The sequence below is a fragment of the Delphinapterus leucas genome, chromosome 7, assembly GCF_059928025.1.
Source record: "Delphinapterus leucas isolate spDelLeu-1000000601 "Yukka" chromosome 7, BTC_Dleu_Yukka2, whole genome shotgun sequence".
NCBI classification, from domain to species: domain Eukaryota; kingdom Metazoa; phylum Chordata; class Mammalia; order Artiodactyla; family Monodontidae; genus Delphinapterus; species Delphinapterus leucas.
The window spans coordinates 29,820,941-29,840,243 of NC_143135.1; the positions used below are offsets into that span (position 1 = coordinate 29,820,941).

General features: G+C 34.1%; 1 protein-coding gene across 1 annotated transcript in view; it reads left to right on the forward strand.

Moving 5' to 3' along the window:
- Positions 1–19,303, forward strand: part of KIF18A (kinesin family member 18A) — an 85,385-nt gene that overhangs the window by 56,882 nt on the left and 9,200 nt on the right. The window contains exons 14-15 of the mRNA XM_022583732.2: positions 15,130–15,571; positions 16,316–16,423. Of these exons, the coding sequence (XP_022439440.1) occupies positions 15,130–15,571; positions 16,316–16,423 (550 nt within the window). The remainder of the gene's footprint in view (positions 1–15,129; positions 15,572–16,315; positions 16,424–19,303) is intronic.

A 19,303-nucleotide genomic window follows, 5' to 3' on the forward strand; every position in this document is an offset into this window, starting at 1 on the left:
GACAGTCTATCCTTATGGCACCATTAATTTACATACAGTAGTCATAGGTAATTCTGTTTATTGGATTTTTATCTTATTATTTTGCCTATTTGTCTATCCTAGAGCTAGTAACTATTATTTTAAAAACTAATAGTTTATAGTATTTTTTGACATATAGCAGTGCTGGTCCCCCTTTTTTATTCTTTGTTTTTAAAGTGTCCCTGACTCAGAAATGTCTGTCAGAATCATTTTTTTCTGATTCCAAGGAAGTAAAATCTTTTAAAAATTTTGTAAATTAATTTTGTCTTCACATTTTCCTACTGTCAAATCTTCTCACTCCAGAATAGTTTGCCTCTCCATATGCATACCCTCTTGTATATTCCTCAGCAAAATTTTAGAATTTTCTTCATATATGTCTTATACATTTGTTAATTAAAGATATCCTTAGTTTTTATATTTTTGTTATATAGACTAATTTTATTTTTCTTATATTAATAAGCCTATATTACTTCTTATTCAAGAAGAAATTAACTTTTTTAATTTTGTTAATTTTAATACTTTACCAATGTCAGTACTTAATTTTGGGATAGATATTTATTTGACTTAAAATCTTTGCTTCCAAACTACATGTCTGTTGACTTGGAGTAAAACATGCACCTATTTTGGGTCTGGAAAACAGAGAAAGCACTCACTGAGTGCCATGCAGGGTGGGGATGCCGGCAGCAGGGTTTAATTATGGAACTGATAAAATTTCTGACATTAAATGAAAAGTCAAGATTTCCTCATTATCCATCTGGAAACTCACATTTAGTAATATTTCTGTCTCTAACCTTTCCTTTTCTTAAATTTTGCACCCCATGTCAGTGATTTTATCTTAGAGTACAATAAAAGATACTAGTAGAACCAGTTTCTTATAGTACAGATATTCTGATTGAATACAGGGTTCTTATGTAAGTTTGTTTCCCCTGTAATTACTTGAATACAAAGATGTTTCATTTTATAAAAAAAGATCTCTATACTAATTCCTCGTATAATAAATATGAAGCAGCAAAATGCTTATAAACTGAATCTTTCATATATCTTCCCATTTGGCAACAAAATTTAATCAGTGCCAATAGACAATGAAAGTCTTTTTTGAAGCCCTAAATACATTTCGTTTGGCCCTTAGTCTCCTTGTACACAAGGCATTGTTCAGTTATTCACCTGTAACTGCAAATATTACTGTAAATTAAAAGGTTCTTTGCGTTGTCGTTTTCTTTTTTCCCATCTTACATAAGCACGAATACTAGGAAAATGAGACGGAGAGGAAAACATGGTATCTGCTATTTCCCACGGAGACAGGTTTCAAAAGGTTATGGTTGATTTATTACTCAGAATGCTGGATTAATTTAAAGGACTGTAACAGTTCTTAAAATGTATTCTCTCTTTGTGATATTCGTAAATAGCTGATATTATCTCTGTAGGCATTAATTACTACAATAACCACAGTAGTGTCTTATGAATACATTATAAAATGTTTATTATTTTGGTTAACTCACTAGTACCTTAAGGTTATTTATCTTTTAAATAGTTAAAATTCATTCACCTGTACATTTGCATCTGCGAATTCCGTGAGTCACAAGGCTGTTAAAAAGAATCCAGATTTATGATTAGTACAGTAATTGTATCAATCACTTGTAGCCTAGAAGTGTTTATTGAAATGCATATATTAATATTTGATTTCACTTTAGAACTTTGCCAGCTAATTTTAACTTAGCATAGTTTCCCAAAATACTTGCTCACGTACATATTAACATGAGTGCTAGCAAAAGAAAAATCCTTGCCATCATTTTGTACCAAACCTCAATTAGATCTAATCCCATTCATCAGTGTCTCCCTGTCATGAACCCTACTTTGCAGCCTGTGACTCATGTTTGCTAAATACTGCATTCTGCTTTTTACACTAACGTACAGCTCTGTAAATCTTTTAACATTTGCAGTCTTAAGCTTTTGATAAATTAGTTCCCCTGGGTAAAATCATTCAGGACACATGATATGGCACATCAAAAATGACCCCAGAAGGCCTGCCCATTTTTTAAGAGGGGGATTTTTAACTCATTAGTGATAAATTATCTAGTCTCTCTATTTAGAGGAACCATCTGTGGAATATTTCAAAAAGCTGGAAAATAAATATAGACCCCTCCTACCTAAGAAACCACATGAAATTGCCAGTTAGTACTTGTGTTTTAGAGATTTATTTAAACAGAGAATAGAGTGATGATTCTTAATTCAGTTTATTTTAAAACATTTTGAGAAGATTTGATGTAAGAAATGAATAATTATAGTGATATCTAGAACAGTTTCCATTTCTCACCTCTCCCCCTCTACAATCTACTCTTCACCCTAAAATGATCTTCCTAGCAAAGTTCAGACCCCTTACTTAGAAGAACCTTTAAAGGCTTTCCCAGCCCCATGCAGACTCACTTCCCTATGGCACTCAGTGTCCCAACCTCCTCTTAAACATGCTTTCATTTTCTTGCCTCTACAGTTTCCAGGCTTCTCCCTCGATCTTGAGTGCTACTTTCTCTCCATCCCACATCCTAGCACATTAAGATCCTTATCCTCATTGACAGTCCAATTTAGATACTGCCTTCTTTGTGAAACCTTCCCATTAATGAGTCCTCCCCATTTTGCCTGCACACACTCTTTTACATTTCCATTATATTTTTTATTCCATTGTTATAACAATTATCATATCTTACCTTCCCTCTCCCCAACAAACTATAACTTCATTGACAGCCGAAAACAGTTTTTTCATCATTTTTAGGTTTATTGCCCCTTTCACTAATGTTTTAACCTCGTTTTGCTTTTTTTCACAGAACCCCTTGTTGTACACACATTTTCCTATCAAATATGAATTTAAGTAATTTTTGTTACCTGCATATTATATTTACCTAATCCCCTATTAATGAACGTTCAGTTGTTTCCCCTTTCTTGCTGTTGTAAGCAACACTCCACTGGACATCTGTGTGTGTGTGTGCATATTTTGTGACTTGTTTAATTATTTCCTTAGGCTAAGACCCCCAAAAGTAGAATAGTTAGGTCAAAGGGTCTGTACATTTTTAAAGCATTTGATATGCATTGTCAGGTTATTCTCCAGAACTATTATAAGTGTACAGTCCACCCCGATAAAGGGGGGTAGAAGGTGAATATTTTTTAATGTGCTTTTGTCCATTTGTATTTCATTCTGTGTTACCTGTTTATCTCCTTTGTCTTATTTTTCTATTATCTTTCATTTTCCTTATTTACTTTGTTTGATAGATAGATGACCACATATGTATATACATAGATATACATATATATACAGACAAGAGCTTTAAACACTTTGCCATATATGGTACATATTTTTCTTTTATTTATGGTGGTTGTTAATTTCTACATAATCCAACTTTAAATTATAAAGGTATTTATCTATTTAATTCACATTTATGTTTTCTTTCTTCTAGTAGTAGTAGGTAGATGACATCTCAGTTTTGAGGGGTTGAAATGGTATAGTGCCTTCTATTCATATTTTTGGGTCTGTGAAGAAAATTTTGTATTTTTAAGTCTTCATTATAATCATATTTATATATGTTATTACTTTGTATTGCTTGGTTTCTTTACCTGACTTGCCCCTGGTAAATCAATAAGAGACTTTAGTTATGCCAACAACAAATATGATTGATATATGAGCATATCACTTTTCTTGCTGTGAGCAACAAATTATAAAGTAGGAAAGTTTAAGTGAACATTAATATCATATAGTGCTAAATTCTGGTTCTGTGTTTGAGATGAACCCCACTGTGATTTTCCTGGTGGCCTATAATTAATCAAGAATTAGTATGACCATTTTAAAGTGGAAATTCAGTAAAAACTATATACATTGCTAAACTATATGATTTTTATGATGTAAGAATATCATAAAGTAAGGGTTTCTATTACTTGGGCCTTTCTTTTTTTGCTACTATGAAACGTGTAAGTTTTAACTTCCTTTTCCTCTGTAATGGGCATTGGTTTAAAATTATTTAGATGTGACTTGTTGTTAATAATGCATTGATTTAAGGGCATTTCTTATAATAATTAAAAGAATTCATTTAAAAGTAAAAATATACTGACATTTCCTAAAACTGCTTTTAGGAAAACAGACAAAACAAGTCTGTTTTTTCTATTTTCTATTAAAATGCATGTTGGATGATGTATAACAAATTCTAAACAGTATGCTTACTGCTGCTTATTGATTCATCTATGTTTAGGTATTATCAGCTCATTCTAAGAGATGAAGATTTAGCTCATTTACACCACCACTTTATTTCTTTTTCCTACTAATGTACTAGCATATTATATAATATATAATTATCTTAAATTATATAATATCCTTGTGTTTTAGTAGGATCATATAAGAAGTGGCCTATATTAATATATGTAACATTTAATCCTATGGCCTCGTTAAGGAAATTTTTTATAATAAGCAAAAAAATAAATATTGTAAAAAAAATCTTTTAAAAGTAAAAATATACTGACATTTCTTAAAACTACTTTTAGAAAGACAGACATGAAACAACTCTTTCCTGCTTTCTACTGGAAACATTTTAGAGTCCTAAATCAAATCTGTGGGATAAGCTTCTTGGAGAAATGAAATATTTGAAAGATTGAAATAATGAAGCAAACTAGATTATGCTCACAAGTGGACTTAAATAGCTTAAAGAACAATGCAGCCAGTAAATACATTTTTACATGTTTCTCTTGAGGTATAGGCAATTTCTCAAATGTCTTTTTCATATACTTCTTTATGAGACTCTCCTGTATTTCACTAACAAAGTCAAAATATCTAATTTATTGCTTTTATTGCACCGCCATTAGTTGATCATATTCCTTAAAATTTCAGAAGTTTGGGGGAATGATGGCAAATGGCAGATTAATATCTAAACTCTGTTTACTTCTTCATTAACCACTTAACCAGTCATCAAATATTTGTTCATAATTTCTTTTAACCACTTAGCAAATATAATTTAGTGATCAGACAAATTAATTCTAATTTTATTACTATTTTTACTGTTTTTGTTTTGATATTAAGCTGTGGCTTATATTAATAGCATATTTTATTCTATAAAATGCTACACAGGCTACACAAATGTTAATGTTCTTATGTTGTAATCTAGGTAACATTGTGTTAGAATTTGGAATACTACTGATGAAAATTGTATTTTTTCACTATCCACAATTTTAGCACTTGCATTTAGAGTTAATTTTGAAAGTGGTTTTAATACTTAAAAGACTTTGAAAGGCTTGTAAACCTTGGCAGTCTCAACAAATGTTTTTTTCTGACTTCCTTTTTAAGTCTCTTTATGGACTTACAGTAAACAAACTTTTTGAAGCGGGAATCTCTAGCCATAATGTAGGAACAGATAAATAGAACACTAAACTGCTTTATCCTGAAATGCACATTTTCAGCTGTATATATGATGCCTTAAAGCACCATATAAATATTTTAAGATATTTCCTAAACTATTAATGGTTAAGTATTACAAAGACTAGGATTGGATTCATTAAGCAAAATTTACCCTAGGGTTTAGAAGAGAGACTTTTCTATATCTTTCATTAGCTCTGATCTGTCTCTGATCACTTTTCAAATCCTGGTCTAAATTGTAGGACATAGTCATTTTGAAAAGTTATATTATTTAATCATATAATTTTCATTGCCTACCCTCTTCCCTAAACCTCTTCCCTAAAGGAGTTGATGAATAAATCTCTAGCATTGTTTATGCATTTTTTGCTAAAAAGGCTTTATAACTATAAAAACAACAATAGGGTGCATTATATTGTTATTTTATTAATATGTGCCTTCAACTATTTGAGGTGTTAAAAAGCCCTAAGAGATCATCTTGAATTTCAAGATAACTATGTTAGACCTTTATAAGTAAAGCAATACCAAAGTTATTTTTCAATGAACATTTTCTCTCCAGGAAGTTCCCAAACTGTTCTTTAGAATTATATGTATTCTAGTTAATTTGAAAACAGTAATAGAAAATGTCTTGATCCTTAAAGTGGTATCCTCTCTGTTTAATCATCTGAATATCTCAACAGACCTGTGAAGAAATTAAAGTATATCTTACCTTCGTATGGAATCTAAATGTAAAGATAAAGATAGGTATAAGAAATATCATTAAAGCTAGAGGTCTTTAGGACACTTAAAATATCTGAAAGCAAACTGATTAAATCCATGTCCTCATACAAAATATATCTTTTATTTCTTAGAATTTTTGCTATCTAAGCTTTATTTTTATTTCTACTATTTATTTTGTGCTATAAACTTTAAAGCATAACAGAATTACACATGCTAACATTCAGATTTCACAAGTGGTTTACCTCTTCCCTGAAGAAGAGGAATTTTCCTTCACTCCTGGGACTCATGACTTTAAATCCATTCTGCTCATTCTCACCATATTGAATGATTTATTTTTGCTGATTGATTCACATTTTTATTGGCCCTCTTTAAATTACTAGGTAGATAACTGTTCTGCCTTTCTTTTTGTTGCATGCTAGGGAAAACATAAGTAGGAGAGTGAGATGGTAAGCCAGTGGAGAATGGGGCTAAATAAAAGATCTTTCCCACCTTCCCTAGGCCTAGAATGTTCATTTTGCCCTTCTATTTGATTGCCAATTCCATTTCATGTTATCTGCTTGCATGTTTCAGTTAGACTCATAGCTTTGGCTAGTTTGACCCCACTCAGAGTCCACAGATTTGGGGTAAAGCTATCCCAGGACAAGCAAGAGATGTGATTTTGGACTGCTCTTTCCTTTTATAGCCCCAAAGTTTAACCATTTTTCTTTTCATTAAAAGCTTCTGCATGTGTGTGCATGTGTGTGTGTGTGTCTGTCTCTCCCCTCTCCCCCTGCCCCCTCCTTTTTTCCCCCTCTTCACCTCCACCTCCTTTTAAAATTCAGTTTATATTTTTATAAAAGTAATACCTGCACATAATTTAGAAAGCTAACAAGTACTATAATATTTGTGTAAGTATTCCTTGCCCTATTGCTGCCCACTCCCAATTCTTATTCACCTTTTAGCTATTTCTTTTGATTTTTCCTCCTAATTTCTAAATTTCAAATTTATACTGCTAATTCTTTTTGTTTATATTTTTCCAATTTTAGATGTTATCTACTTACTTTTATTTCATTTTATTTTAAAGGATTTAACTCCTTTACAATGTGTATACATTTCCTCCTGTCCCCCTTTTTGCCAAAAGAGTTTTTCACCTTTTTAGAAATAAATCTCTAGAGTGTTATCAAGTAAATATCGTTCTCTGTTGAGCTAAGAAGTGTATAAATTCTCTTTCTTGTACAGCTTTATGGTTTTATGTATGTAGTATTTGGTTTTTTTCCCATCCTCTTTCTTGTTTTCTCCTTTATTCTACGGAAGTACATCCTCCAATAAATTCTGGAGAATGGGTGCATAGGAAGTAAAATTTTTTTAGACCTTGGATGTACAGCAATATTTTTATTTTCTGATTGACTAGGTACGGAATTCTAGGTTGGAAATAATTTTTCTAAGAACTGTGAAGACATTGCCTCATTGATTTCTAGATTCCAGTGTTGCCATTAACTGTCATGCCATTTTTATTCTTCATACTTTGTGTGGGACTTTTTATCCCAGGAAGATTTTGGGATCCTTGGTATTCTGAAATGTCACAATGCTATACCTTGGTATTAGTCTTTTTTAAGTTCATTATGCTAAACAGTTTGTGGGCCTTTTGCTCTGGAAACCTTTATCCTTTCACTCTGAGAAATTTTCACATATGTATTCAAGCACTTCCACGTGCTTACATACATAAACCTCCATAATATGTTTCTGCCCTTCTTTCTGTTCTGTCTTTGGAACACTTATCATTCTGATGTTGGATCTTCTGGATTTATCCTCTAATTCTATTATCTGTTTTCTAGTATTTACCTCTTGGTTTGTTTTTTCTTCTTTCTAGGAGATGTCTTCCACTTTATCTTAGAACCTTTACTTTTATTTTGTTTTCCTCTCATTTTAAATTTCTAAGAACTGTTTCTTAAAATTCAGTGTTTCTTCTTATAGCACTTTGGTTTTGCTTCATGAATGTAGTAATGTCTCATTTCTCAGAAGATATTAATTATGGTTATCCTAATATACTCATTTATTTCCTCTCACTTTTTTTTCCTGTGTGTAGTCATATGTCTTGATTATCATGTTGAAAGACATACTCTCAAATATCTGGTGACCCTGGTTGTGTTCTGTGTACATAGTTCGGTCTTTCAGCTAATGAGCCATATTTCCTTCTGCTCTGTTTTCTGTGACTTTTTCACCCCCTTTTCGCTCATGGGGTCTGTATGTACATGCTTTGATTTGGTTTTGATGGGGTTTTTGTTTGTTTTTTCAAAATTGGGATCATGCTGTATTTAAATTTCTTTACTGCTTCATTTCATGGGATATTTTCCCAAATCATCAGATAATCTGTAAAATATGGCTTTAAATAACAGTGTAATTATGTATGTCCCGTGTTTTATTTAGCCATTATCCTAATTGATTAAATTCTCCCTGTGGTAGGAGCTTGGTGTAGGTAAAACATGGCTTCTGGATTATCAGAAGGCCTGAGTTTGTGTGCCAGCTCTGCCTCTCCTTTATACTGTATTATCCTTTTACTGGTCCAGTGAGTTTCCTCTGTGCTTATTAGTAGTATGGTTTTGCCCTTAACTTCCTGATAATCAAGTAGATAGTAAGGTCCAGAGATATGGGGGAAGTGCATTCCTTTTCATGGATCTCACAGCCCAGGGAGTATAGAAAAGAAACCAGAGCCTCAGGTAGAAACTTTGCCTCTTTGCCACCAGTGCTGGGAGCAAGGCCCACAGGGTTGGGCACTTTCTGTTCAGTGTTCCTTTCTACGGTGAGACAGCTAGACCAGGACTGAATCTTAGGGCCTCTTAGTGCTGCTGCTAGCGTTCACATATTGTCATTTCACTGTATCTCATAGTGTTGTCTCACCCTTTCTCCTCCTACCCTATCTACTCCCTCATCCCTGTTCCTCATTTAAGGAACTTCAGTGACATTCTTCCAGTGCCTTTTACTTCACTCCCAAGGATAGCATTGAAGGATGAAGTGGGGAAATTATAAGTTATTCTCTCTATGCCTTCCTTTTTTCCAGTTCTAGCTACACAATATTTCTCATAAGGTCCTCTACTGTCCTGGTGTGCAGATAATACTCTTCTCTTATTTCTAACATTAGAGCAAGTTTTCTCCTATTTCTATTATATGGTCATTTTAAAAGGAATCTGGAAGGGGAGCTACATACCTCTACTCAGATTACCACCTTGGTTAAAACTGGTTTTCTTTTACAAAGTTAACCTTCATATCTCTTCTTGTACTATGGGTGTTTCTAAGGCGAGACATTTAAGGCGGAGCCAACCAAGGACTGGATCTTCTAGTGAGCAATTTAAGTATTCAGTGCCTTTCTATCTTGTGCCCCTACCAAAAAGAAAAGGTTCTAATATCATGTATATCATATATTACTTGATTAATGCATTCACTACAAGACCACATTTTGCATTTTCAAGGCTTCGCTAAACATGGATTTAAAATGCATTGGCTCCTTTTTAAGTAATTGAATGTTCAAGATAATTAACAAGATATTGGGAGTGAAGCAGTCAGCGCTTGTGTCTGAAATCACAGTATGTCTATGTCTGGAAGTGAAGATAAATGTTTCAGTTGTTTGAGGGTGTTTAGAGATGAGAAAGTAGAGTGCCTGACCTAAAAGGAGATCCCTTTCCCATCACTCTATTAACTTACATCTTCCCCTCACATTGCTTTTTGTACAACTTCCTAGGAGCCAAAATCCATTTTCAATAAATTTTCTTCTGTCTGCCACCCTTGTTCTAGAGCCATTTCCTACTTAGCCTCACTCTCCTTCCTTCCTTTTCCCTACCCCAGCATGATAATAACACCCATCATCTCTAACTAAGAAATCATATCCTCAAACCCCAAAGAGCACCTGCTGCCTCAAGTCCATGAGTATCCAGACCAGAGAGGGAAGGAGGCAGGTTCTAAAACACCTGAATTCACTTGGATCAGAGCTCCTCAAGGGGACAGGACTTCAAGCCTGATGAGTGGGGGCTGGGAGCAGGTAATGTCAGTAAGAAGAGAATGCCAAATTTGAGGGATGATATTTAGGACCTTTTGAACTTTTCTGTAATTGTGCATGTCAGATGGTTCATGGTTTTATGGAATGTTGTCAGTTTCTGTAAAATGGTATAAAATTAATATATACTACTCCTTTGTGTGAACTCCTTATCTTTGTTCCTGATTGTCAGACACCTCATCACACCTATGTATGTTATTACATACATTCTGGATTTACTTTATATAACTTTTATCTGATTATTTGATTACCACACCCTTCCCACATCTATCACTACTACTACCACTCGAGTCCAAGCTCTTGTTATTTCTTGCCTGAGCTATAGCAATAGTCTTGTTACTGTTCTTGTTCCTTGTTTCCTCTCTTACCCATTCACATTTTCTCCACACAGTAAGCAAAGCAATCTTTTTTTAAAATGTAAATCAGATCACATCATAACCATGCTTAGAATCCTCCACAGATATCCCTTTGCACTTGGAATAAATCCAAGCCCTTATCCATATATCCTAACACAGGCTGGCCTCTTTCAATATCTCTAGCTTCTCATTTCTTCTCTCCCTCTAACTCACTACACTTCAATCACACTAGCCTTCTCTCGTTTCCTTGAGCTCAACAAATTTATTGTTGCCACTGGGTCTTGCACTTCCTGTTTCCTCTGCCTCTTTCCCCAGATCTTTGTAGGCCTGCCTCCTTCATAGCCATTCAAGTCTCAGATCACATATCCCATTCTTAGAATCACCTTCCCTGGCCATCATAAACCACACCCCTCCTATCTCCCATCACCCTCTACTCCACTTTTCTGTCTTACTGTCTTTACAACTCATATATCATTATTAACATATTAAGATAATTTATTTTTCTGCCTTCTCCCCTCAGAAATGTAAATTCTTAATTGTTCTGTTTGCTGCTATATTCTCAATACCTAGAAAAGGTCTGGAACATGGCAGTGCTTAATACTAGATGAATGAACAAATAGTGAATCTTTTTATGCACATGCAGTCCTCTTAGGTTGTTTTTCTTGTTCCATAGCTGACTACAGCCTTTTTTTTCATTAAATAAACGTTGATACCGTATTGAAAATAATAGTAGTAACTTCTTTTAAAGGTCTCGACGTTATGGTTATTGTTATTATTTGGACATGAATTTCAACAAGTCATATTCACATAACCATGGATCATAACCATTTCAGAGCAATAGAAATGCAGTACACCTACACTGTGCTGGAGAATTAAAGTTCCAAGACATGGTCTAGAAATAACAAAATTTTTCGGAACATAGGATACCTGCTACCTTCTATCCTTAGTATATGATGTAGTAGGCTGGTTCTTTAGATGGAGAGACCCTGGAGAGAAGACTTGCTTTCCTCCCAAGCAGCTGCCAATCTTTTCCACCCCAATTTATAAAGCCTACCTTATAATAATGCATTTTTAATGTCCTGTCACCTCCTGTGTGGCACCTCTATTGCTGAGGTATTTCATTGACTACCATTACCTATTAGAGTCCCTTGTTCTGAAAGTCCTTAACTACATGATTCCTTTTCTCGTTTTATGGGCCCTTTTTAAAGGAATTATAATCTTCCTCCAGGTTCCTTCTTTGTCATTTCCACTCTGTAGGCCAAAGAATTACAGAATCTTGTTAGATAGTATTTTCCCAGGCTGAATCAAGGGAAACTACAGACTCCCCAAGCCTGCTTTTCTGGAAAGTTACTGCACATCCTCTAATGGAAAAGTACAGCAGATCTCTTTTATAGACATAGACCTAGCATATCCAGTGGTTGTTGTAGCCTCTAATCCAGCACCCTCCAGTTTGCCATACCCACTTAAAGTATTCTTGCCTAACTAAAGGGGAATGACTATTTATTATATAGTTGTATTTATATATTCTGGATATCGTATTCAAAATGAAATCTCATGTTGTTTATCGTGCTCTTTTAGTCTTCAGGAATAAATGGAGTCATTATCCCATTACAGTTACAGTGAATTGACTGTCTAATTTTTATCTAAGCCTTTAAATCTTATTTTGCTCTGATTATCTTCTGAACCTTTCTTAGCAACTAGTCAGCCTAAGTAGTCCTGAATTGACCATCTATTTTCTGCTCTCTTTTTATTTTATCTGTACTTAATAACTGAGAGGATAGAAAGAAAAGAACCCCCTGGATTTGTATTTTGTACATGCTGTGTGTCTGTAGCATCTCTCCTTTCAGGTCCAGTAAAACAGTGGAATGTGAGTCCATTATCGGCCTCATCTTCATGTTTCTCCTTCAAGTTATCATATCCTATCAGGAGAGCAGAATTATAGCTAAAGATAATGTCATTGTAAGATTACTATTGCTTTCACTGCAAACTGTTACTTAGTCTGATCATACCAAAATTTGATATTGGATGTATGTTTAGATTATCCCAAAGAACTGGTAGATTTTTTTTTTTGGTGTGTTATGGAAGACACCCCCCCGCTTTTCATGCTGTTTATAAGCAATAGAGAAAACATGGTCCACCATCATGGGAATTTGCCCACTGCCTCTCCAGAGATTATCCCTCTGTAGATATGCACAAGAAAAATAGTTACTCTGGATAATCCTTATCCCTTGAGGTTTCATGGTCCATTGTGTTCTAAATTTTAGAATGTTGTTACCACGCCTGCATGTTCAAATAACACTTAGATGTGCCTGCTTTCACAATACCTTGGGTTTATATTACAGTTTATCATCAGCCTTGATAAACTGGATATCTGATAAACTGAAAGTGAAATATATTCAAACAATATATTGTTTGAAATATATTCTTTTGGTGATAATGGTGTGCTGGGTATTGATGGAATACTGGAAAGTAAATTACAGCTTACCCTGTGAACGTCACAATGCTAACAGTTGAAGCCTATATTTCTAGAGCCTTTCCTTGAGCTCTAAGTATTTTATAGATATTATCTAATCCTAGAAAATCCCTGTACATAGAAAGATAGTATCCCCTTTTTTCTGGGGGGTATTAATGCCCACACTGCTTAAGTGAGTTGCCCAAGGTCACTCAGTGAGTTGTTGGTGAAGCCAGAAATAGAATCCAAGTCTCCTGACTCCCAATTCAGTTTTCTATCCTCGATATAGTTTTCTATCCTCTACATACCCCTGCTCCCTCTCCTGGGAAAAGAAGTTAATCTTCCAGCTATTAATAGCCACCAAATTGGTGGTAGCAGCACAGTGGAGAAAAGTTACTGTCTTTACACTGCAGCATTAGTATAAAAATATCTGGTAATGGAAAATTTGACAAATGTCATGTAAAAGGGAGTGGAAAATTATTTTAAGATCTGGATCTCATTTATCTAGTTCTCAGAAAAGTAAAATTCCTTAGTAGAACAGGGATCATATTTTTCTTCCTGTTTTTAAATTGTATTTCCTAGAGGGTAATTGTCAACCTAGCCACAGCAGAGTCTACTGTCAACTAATGTAATAAGAATAATGCATATACTGTTGCTGATTGTTATAAGTGTATTTTCTAACTTGGTTGAAAGTTTGAATTGCTTTATTGAAATACACAGCACTTATTTTATTCAGCTTTCAGTGTTACTTAAGTTATTATTATATTGTAAAGCAAATATAACATCAATTGGGAATTTTACTGCCTGATTTGAAAACATGGTGAGAAATACACATTATAGTTTCTTCCCTGGACAGCACACTCCAAGCAGAGTTACTTTGTGTCAGGCACCATGAAGTTTACCAGAATGAAATAGGCAAAGCAGAAAAAATATATATTAATTTAAAAATGCAACATAAGTACACTGGAGCTGATCAAGATTATTGTTATATATGTAATCAAGTCATTATTTTGTACACTAAAAGAAAGTGAGAAGTCTTTATGTACTTAAATATTTAAGCATGTCTAATATTGTGGGAGTTCACACTTAAGTTCAAACAAAACAATTTGTCTCTTAATTTTGGAGCAAGGAACAAGAATTCCCCTACTAAAAATCTCTGGGCATTATGTTTCTGTTTAAAGATTACTAAACATCTTTAATCAGGGGAATGACATGATCAGAATTATGTTTTAACTGTAAGTGTAAAAGAGGCAGGATTGGTGAAGATTGGGAAATGCAAGGAAAAAGTAAAAATCTAGTTATATGGGACCCACATGACTGAGAAGGTAATGGCAAGAGGATAATTAGAAATAGAGTGTATAGCCATAAAAAAAGAATGAGATAATGCCATTTGCAGCAACATGGATGGACTTAGAGCTTATCATACTAAGTGAAGTAAGTCAGAGAAAGACAAATATCATATGATACCACTTAAATGTGCAATATAAGAAAAAAGATACAAATAAACTTATTTACAAAACAGAAAGACTCCCAGACATAAGAAACACATTTATGGTTACCAAAGGGGAAAGGAGGGGTAGGGATAAATTAGGAGTTTGAGATTAGCAGATTAAAAACTACTGTATGTAAAATAGGTGAACAACAAGGTCCTACTGTATAGCACAGGTAACTATATTCAATGTCTTATAATAAACTATAATGGAAAAGAATCCAAAAAAGAATATATATATAAAACTGAATCAATTTGCTGTACACCAGAAACTAACAATGTTGTAAACCAACTATACTTCAATTAAACAAAGAAAAAGAAAAGAAATAAGAATATAGAATAAGAGGGTCAGGTACAGATCCTTAGAGAAATGTATACATTTACTGGATGCAGTTTATTTTCATAATTGCCCAATATCTCAAGATAGCTGTATCTATAATATTGATATTAGCTACTTAGTATCTATTTTCTGTTGTAGAATTTCTTTATAATGAGTTTATTAACTTTAACGTTATTAGCAATAACTTTTCTTTCCAACTTATTTATTTTCTTTTAAATTTTTATCAATTTGGCAGAAAATATACTTATTACTGGGGGTCTTTTTTTTCCTTCTCTTAACTGGTAAGGTTATTGGAAAACTATTTAGGCAACATTATTGAACTTCTTTTTAATTTTGTTGAACAGGCACATCTCCGAGTGAATCTAATCTGCTTAAAATTCCTCCACAAAAAAGAACCCGAAGAAAATTAATGCCTTCTCCCTTGAAAGCAAAACATCCCCAAAAATCTACACTGTCTGAAAATATGCAGCTCAATGATTCCCTCAGCAAAGAACTTCAACCCATTGTGTATACTCCAGAAGACTGTAGAAAAGCTTCTCAATATCCATCTGCAGTGACCTTATTAAAATCATCATCACATACTACCAGTTTTCAGGCCATCAACTCAAATACAAACAGTGATAATTCTCTGAAAATGTTGTGTGAAGTAGATATCCCTCTCAGCAAGAGAAAAGAATATGGCCAGGAGGATTTGGAGTCTACATTTATTATATGTGAAGACACCAAGAGCTTGAAAAGTAAATTACCTGAACAAGAATCACTACCAAACAATAACATTTTACAAAGGTACACAGGACTATTTGCCAATTCTTCTTTTGTTTTATTTACATAGCCTTTAAACTATTAGCTTTCTTTTTCCTCTGTAGGTATATTTAAGATCTGTTTCATAGATGAAGTATGCTATCTTGATTACAAAAGTCAGTGTTTTTACCTTCATTAAATCTTAATTGTCTTTCTCTCTAAATATTAATCCACTAACACAATATTGTGAAGTCTTTAATTTTAAAACTTAAGTTGATTGACACTTGTTAGGCTAGAGGAGACCTTAAGATATATTTAGTTTGTTCGTCATACTCCAAAGTTAAGATGTTCCAAGCCATCAGTGGATGATTACCAATTGTTTATTATTATTCATTAATATCTTCACTAAAGGAAATACCACAGTTTCTATTGATGTTTAGCAAACCTCAGCTCACTCTGAAATAGTCGTAAGTCTAAGGTGTGGTTGACTGCATGTCATCCAAGCAAAAACATATCCTTCTCACTTAATATGTATGTTCACAATTAATCTAAATATGGGAAGAATGATACCTTCACCTTTCTATGCTGTGGGAATGCAGAAATCTATCTATGGTTTAAAAAAGAGAAAAGAAAACCCCAGGCAATCAAGGGAAGTTTATAGTATTGAATAATGTTTTCCTTTATGTATTAAGACAAAATGATGTTCTAATTATGGAAGTGTATGCCCCCTTTTTTCTCCATAGTACAAATCAAAATTAGTCTTTTTATTTTTCATTATTTAATATACAGGCTTGCCCCTTCTTCATTCTCAACTAAACATTCTCTGCCTATACCAAGCATAGTACCATCCTACATGGCAATGACTGCTGCTGCCAAAAGGAAACGGAAACTAACAAGGTACATTTAAACATAAACTGGTTCAGGCTTTATACATATGTAAGATCATCTTTATACTTTGTTTCCTACAGCTCTTTTTATTTCTTGTAATTAGACTGTCAATTCACATTTAAGCATACACATAGTAAACTGCTCTGAATGCAGCACTAGTTTTATTTATTTATTTATTTTTGGCTGCACTGGGTCTTTGTTACTGTGCGCGGGCTTATGCTGCTCTTCTTTGTGGTGCGCGGGCTTCTCATTGCAGTGGCTTCTCTTCCTGCAGAGCATGGGGTCTAGGCACACAGGCTTCAGCAGTTGTGGCACACGGGCTCAGTAGTCGTGGCGCACAGGCTCTAGAGCGCAGGCTCAGTAGTTGTTGCGCATGGGCTTAGTTGTTCCGTGGCATGTGGGATCTTCCCGGACCAGGGCTCAAACCCGTGTCCCCTGCGTTGGCAGGTGGATTCTTAACCACTGTGTCACCAGGGAAGTCCCAGCACTAGTTTTATATTATCAAAGGGAGATCTTGATAAAGCCCAAATATTTCACTTGATATTTGTATAAAGTATTCCATATTTCAGATTATTAAAAATAAATTTAAAAGTCTTCTGGCCTTCAGAAAGGTCATTTAAGTTTTCTTCTGTTGACAATTTTTACTCATTTGGTATTTCTCCCTTCAGACATTACTGAATTTCTTCAGTCCTAAAATTATATTATTTTAATGGATTTTGATATATGACTAAAATGGGATGAGTGAATAGACTTCTATTTCTGGCTATGACATTGTAGCTTGTATCAGACCAAGTTTTCCATCAGGAACAATTATAAAAGCTGATAAAATTCAACTAACAGTTGCTTGAAGGCACTCGGGAATAACCAAAACAGCCAGGACTTGAGGGTCTAAGATCCCAGAGGAAAGGAAAACAAGTTGTGGAGAACGAGACCTTCTCTGCCTCTTTTTTTCCATTTAGCATTTGCCAGTTCATGGCATCAAATATAGAGGTCAAGCCAAAAATGGAAGCCTATAGCTATCAACATCTCACTGAGCTAGGGAAACAAAATCTGTGTAGCTTTTGCCCTCAAGGTATTGGCCAATTTCTAAACTCTCTGTAATAAGAGGCCACAAAACCAACTAAAAGTGGCTGCCAAGAGGCTAAAGTAATAAGCAGAGTTTTGACCTTCTCATGGGACCAGGACACAAAAATTGTTGTTTAGGGATCATCATGGAGAAAAGGCCCTGTTAAACGCCCAGGGTTTTATTTGAAATCTTTGAAGGCCTATGCTTTAGGTAGGAGTGGGGCAAACTGGAAATAGACTGGTTCTTGAAAGCCTGAAACAGACTTTTGACCAGTTCAATCCCACTTTGGATCAAGGTGATCTATCTCTATTTTGCCTACTTGCCAGAAGAAAATTAAATCATCTCTGAAGAATATACCACCTCCAGCCTCTACAGTTTTTCATATGCAGTGTTTAGCACTTAAGCAAAAGTTACCAAGAATGCCGGGAGACAGGATGAAATGACTGAAAATCAAGAGAAAAAAACAAATTAGAGAAGCAGTGATACAGATATTGAGATTATCAGATAGGGACTTTAAAAATTTAATTGTGATTAAGTTCAGTAAAATAGATGATAATTTCCCAGAGAACTGGATTCTATTAAAATGAATCAAATGGATATTCTAGAACTGAAAAATAGAATATACTGAAATTGCAAACTCAAATCAATTTAACAGATTAGGCATGGCAGAAGAAAGTTTAGTGAACTGTAAGATAGGTTAATAGAAAAATATTCAAACCAATTGCAAAAGTATAAAAAGATAAAAATATAGAGAAGAGCAAAAAGAGACATATGGGACACAATTTAAAAGGTCTAGCATATGTGTATTTTGAGTCCCAGAAAGAAGTGAGAAAAAGAATGGGAAAAAACAGTATTTGAGAAGATGCTGGCTAATAATTTTCCAAAACTGACCAAAGTTGGCAAATCACAGGTTTGAGAAGCAATGCAAACTGCAAGCAGCATTAATACAAAGAGAAACATACCTAGGTACATAGCAGTAAAACAGCTAAAAATTAAAGACAAGGAAAAAAGTCTTAAATATATTGAGTTATATGACATGAAGCCCATTATATAGTCTTTATATCCTGTAGCATAGAATGCAATGACAAGATACAGTGAATGGTTAAATTGTAAAATGGATCTGACTTGCTTTACCTCTTTTTCTTTATCATGTGATTATGGAGAGAAGAGCATACGATCTTAAGATAACTCTTTTTTAAGTTTCCTATATTCCACCATGGACGTGTTATCATCCGGGCTAGTGCTAACAAATTTACAAACACCTATTTATTTGTGCCACATAGAGTATCATCTCATAGTTGCATTTAGCATCTGTCCAAAGTACCAGTGGAGTCTTGAAATGTTTATGTTTAAAATTCATGGATTGATTTTTCCTGAATGTCTCTGACTATCCATGACATTTACAATTTTGTATTTTGCTGTGTCACAAATTTGAATTGTGCAATTAGTCATATATGGGAAGCAGTCACTTAGCCTAGCTAACCACCATCACCTGTTTTACCCATCTTGTCACTAATTTTCATTGTGTGAGTCATGTTATTCTTTTCTTTAATTAATGCTGGGGACTTTCCTTGTTCTTCACTGGTAACATGCTCTGCTGTTGTAACTAAGATGTAGCAAAAGTTTATAGCTAAGAATAACTTTTAAATGTAAACAGAGTCATTACCAAAACCAAATGATTTTTCAAGAAATGTCCTGGTATGTAAATTGTGTATTTGGAGTGGGTTTAGATGAGTTAAAGGGCTTCCGAAATAAAATTAAAGGACAGCTAAAGAAAGCAAGATTTCTCATAGCCTATTAATTGCTCTGTTACATTCCCTCTG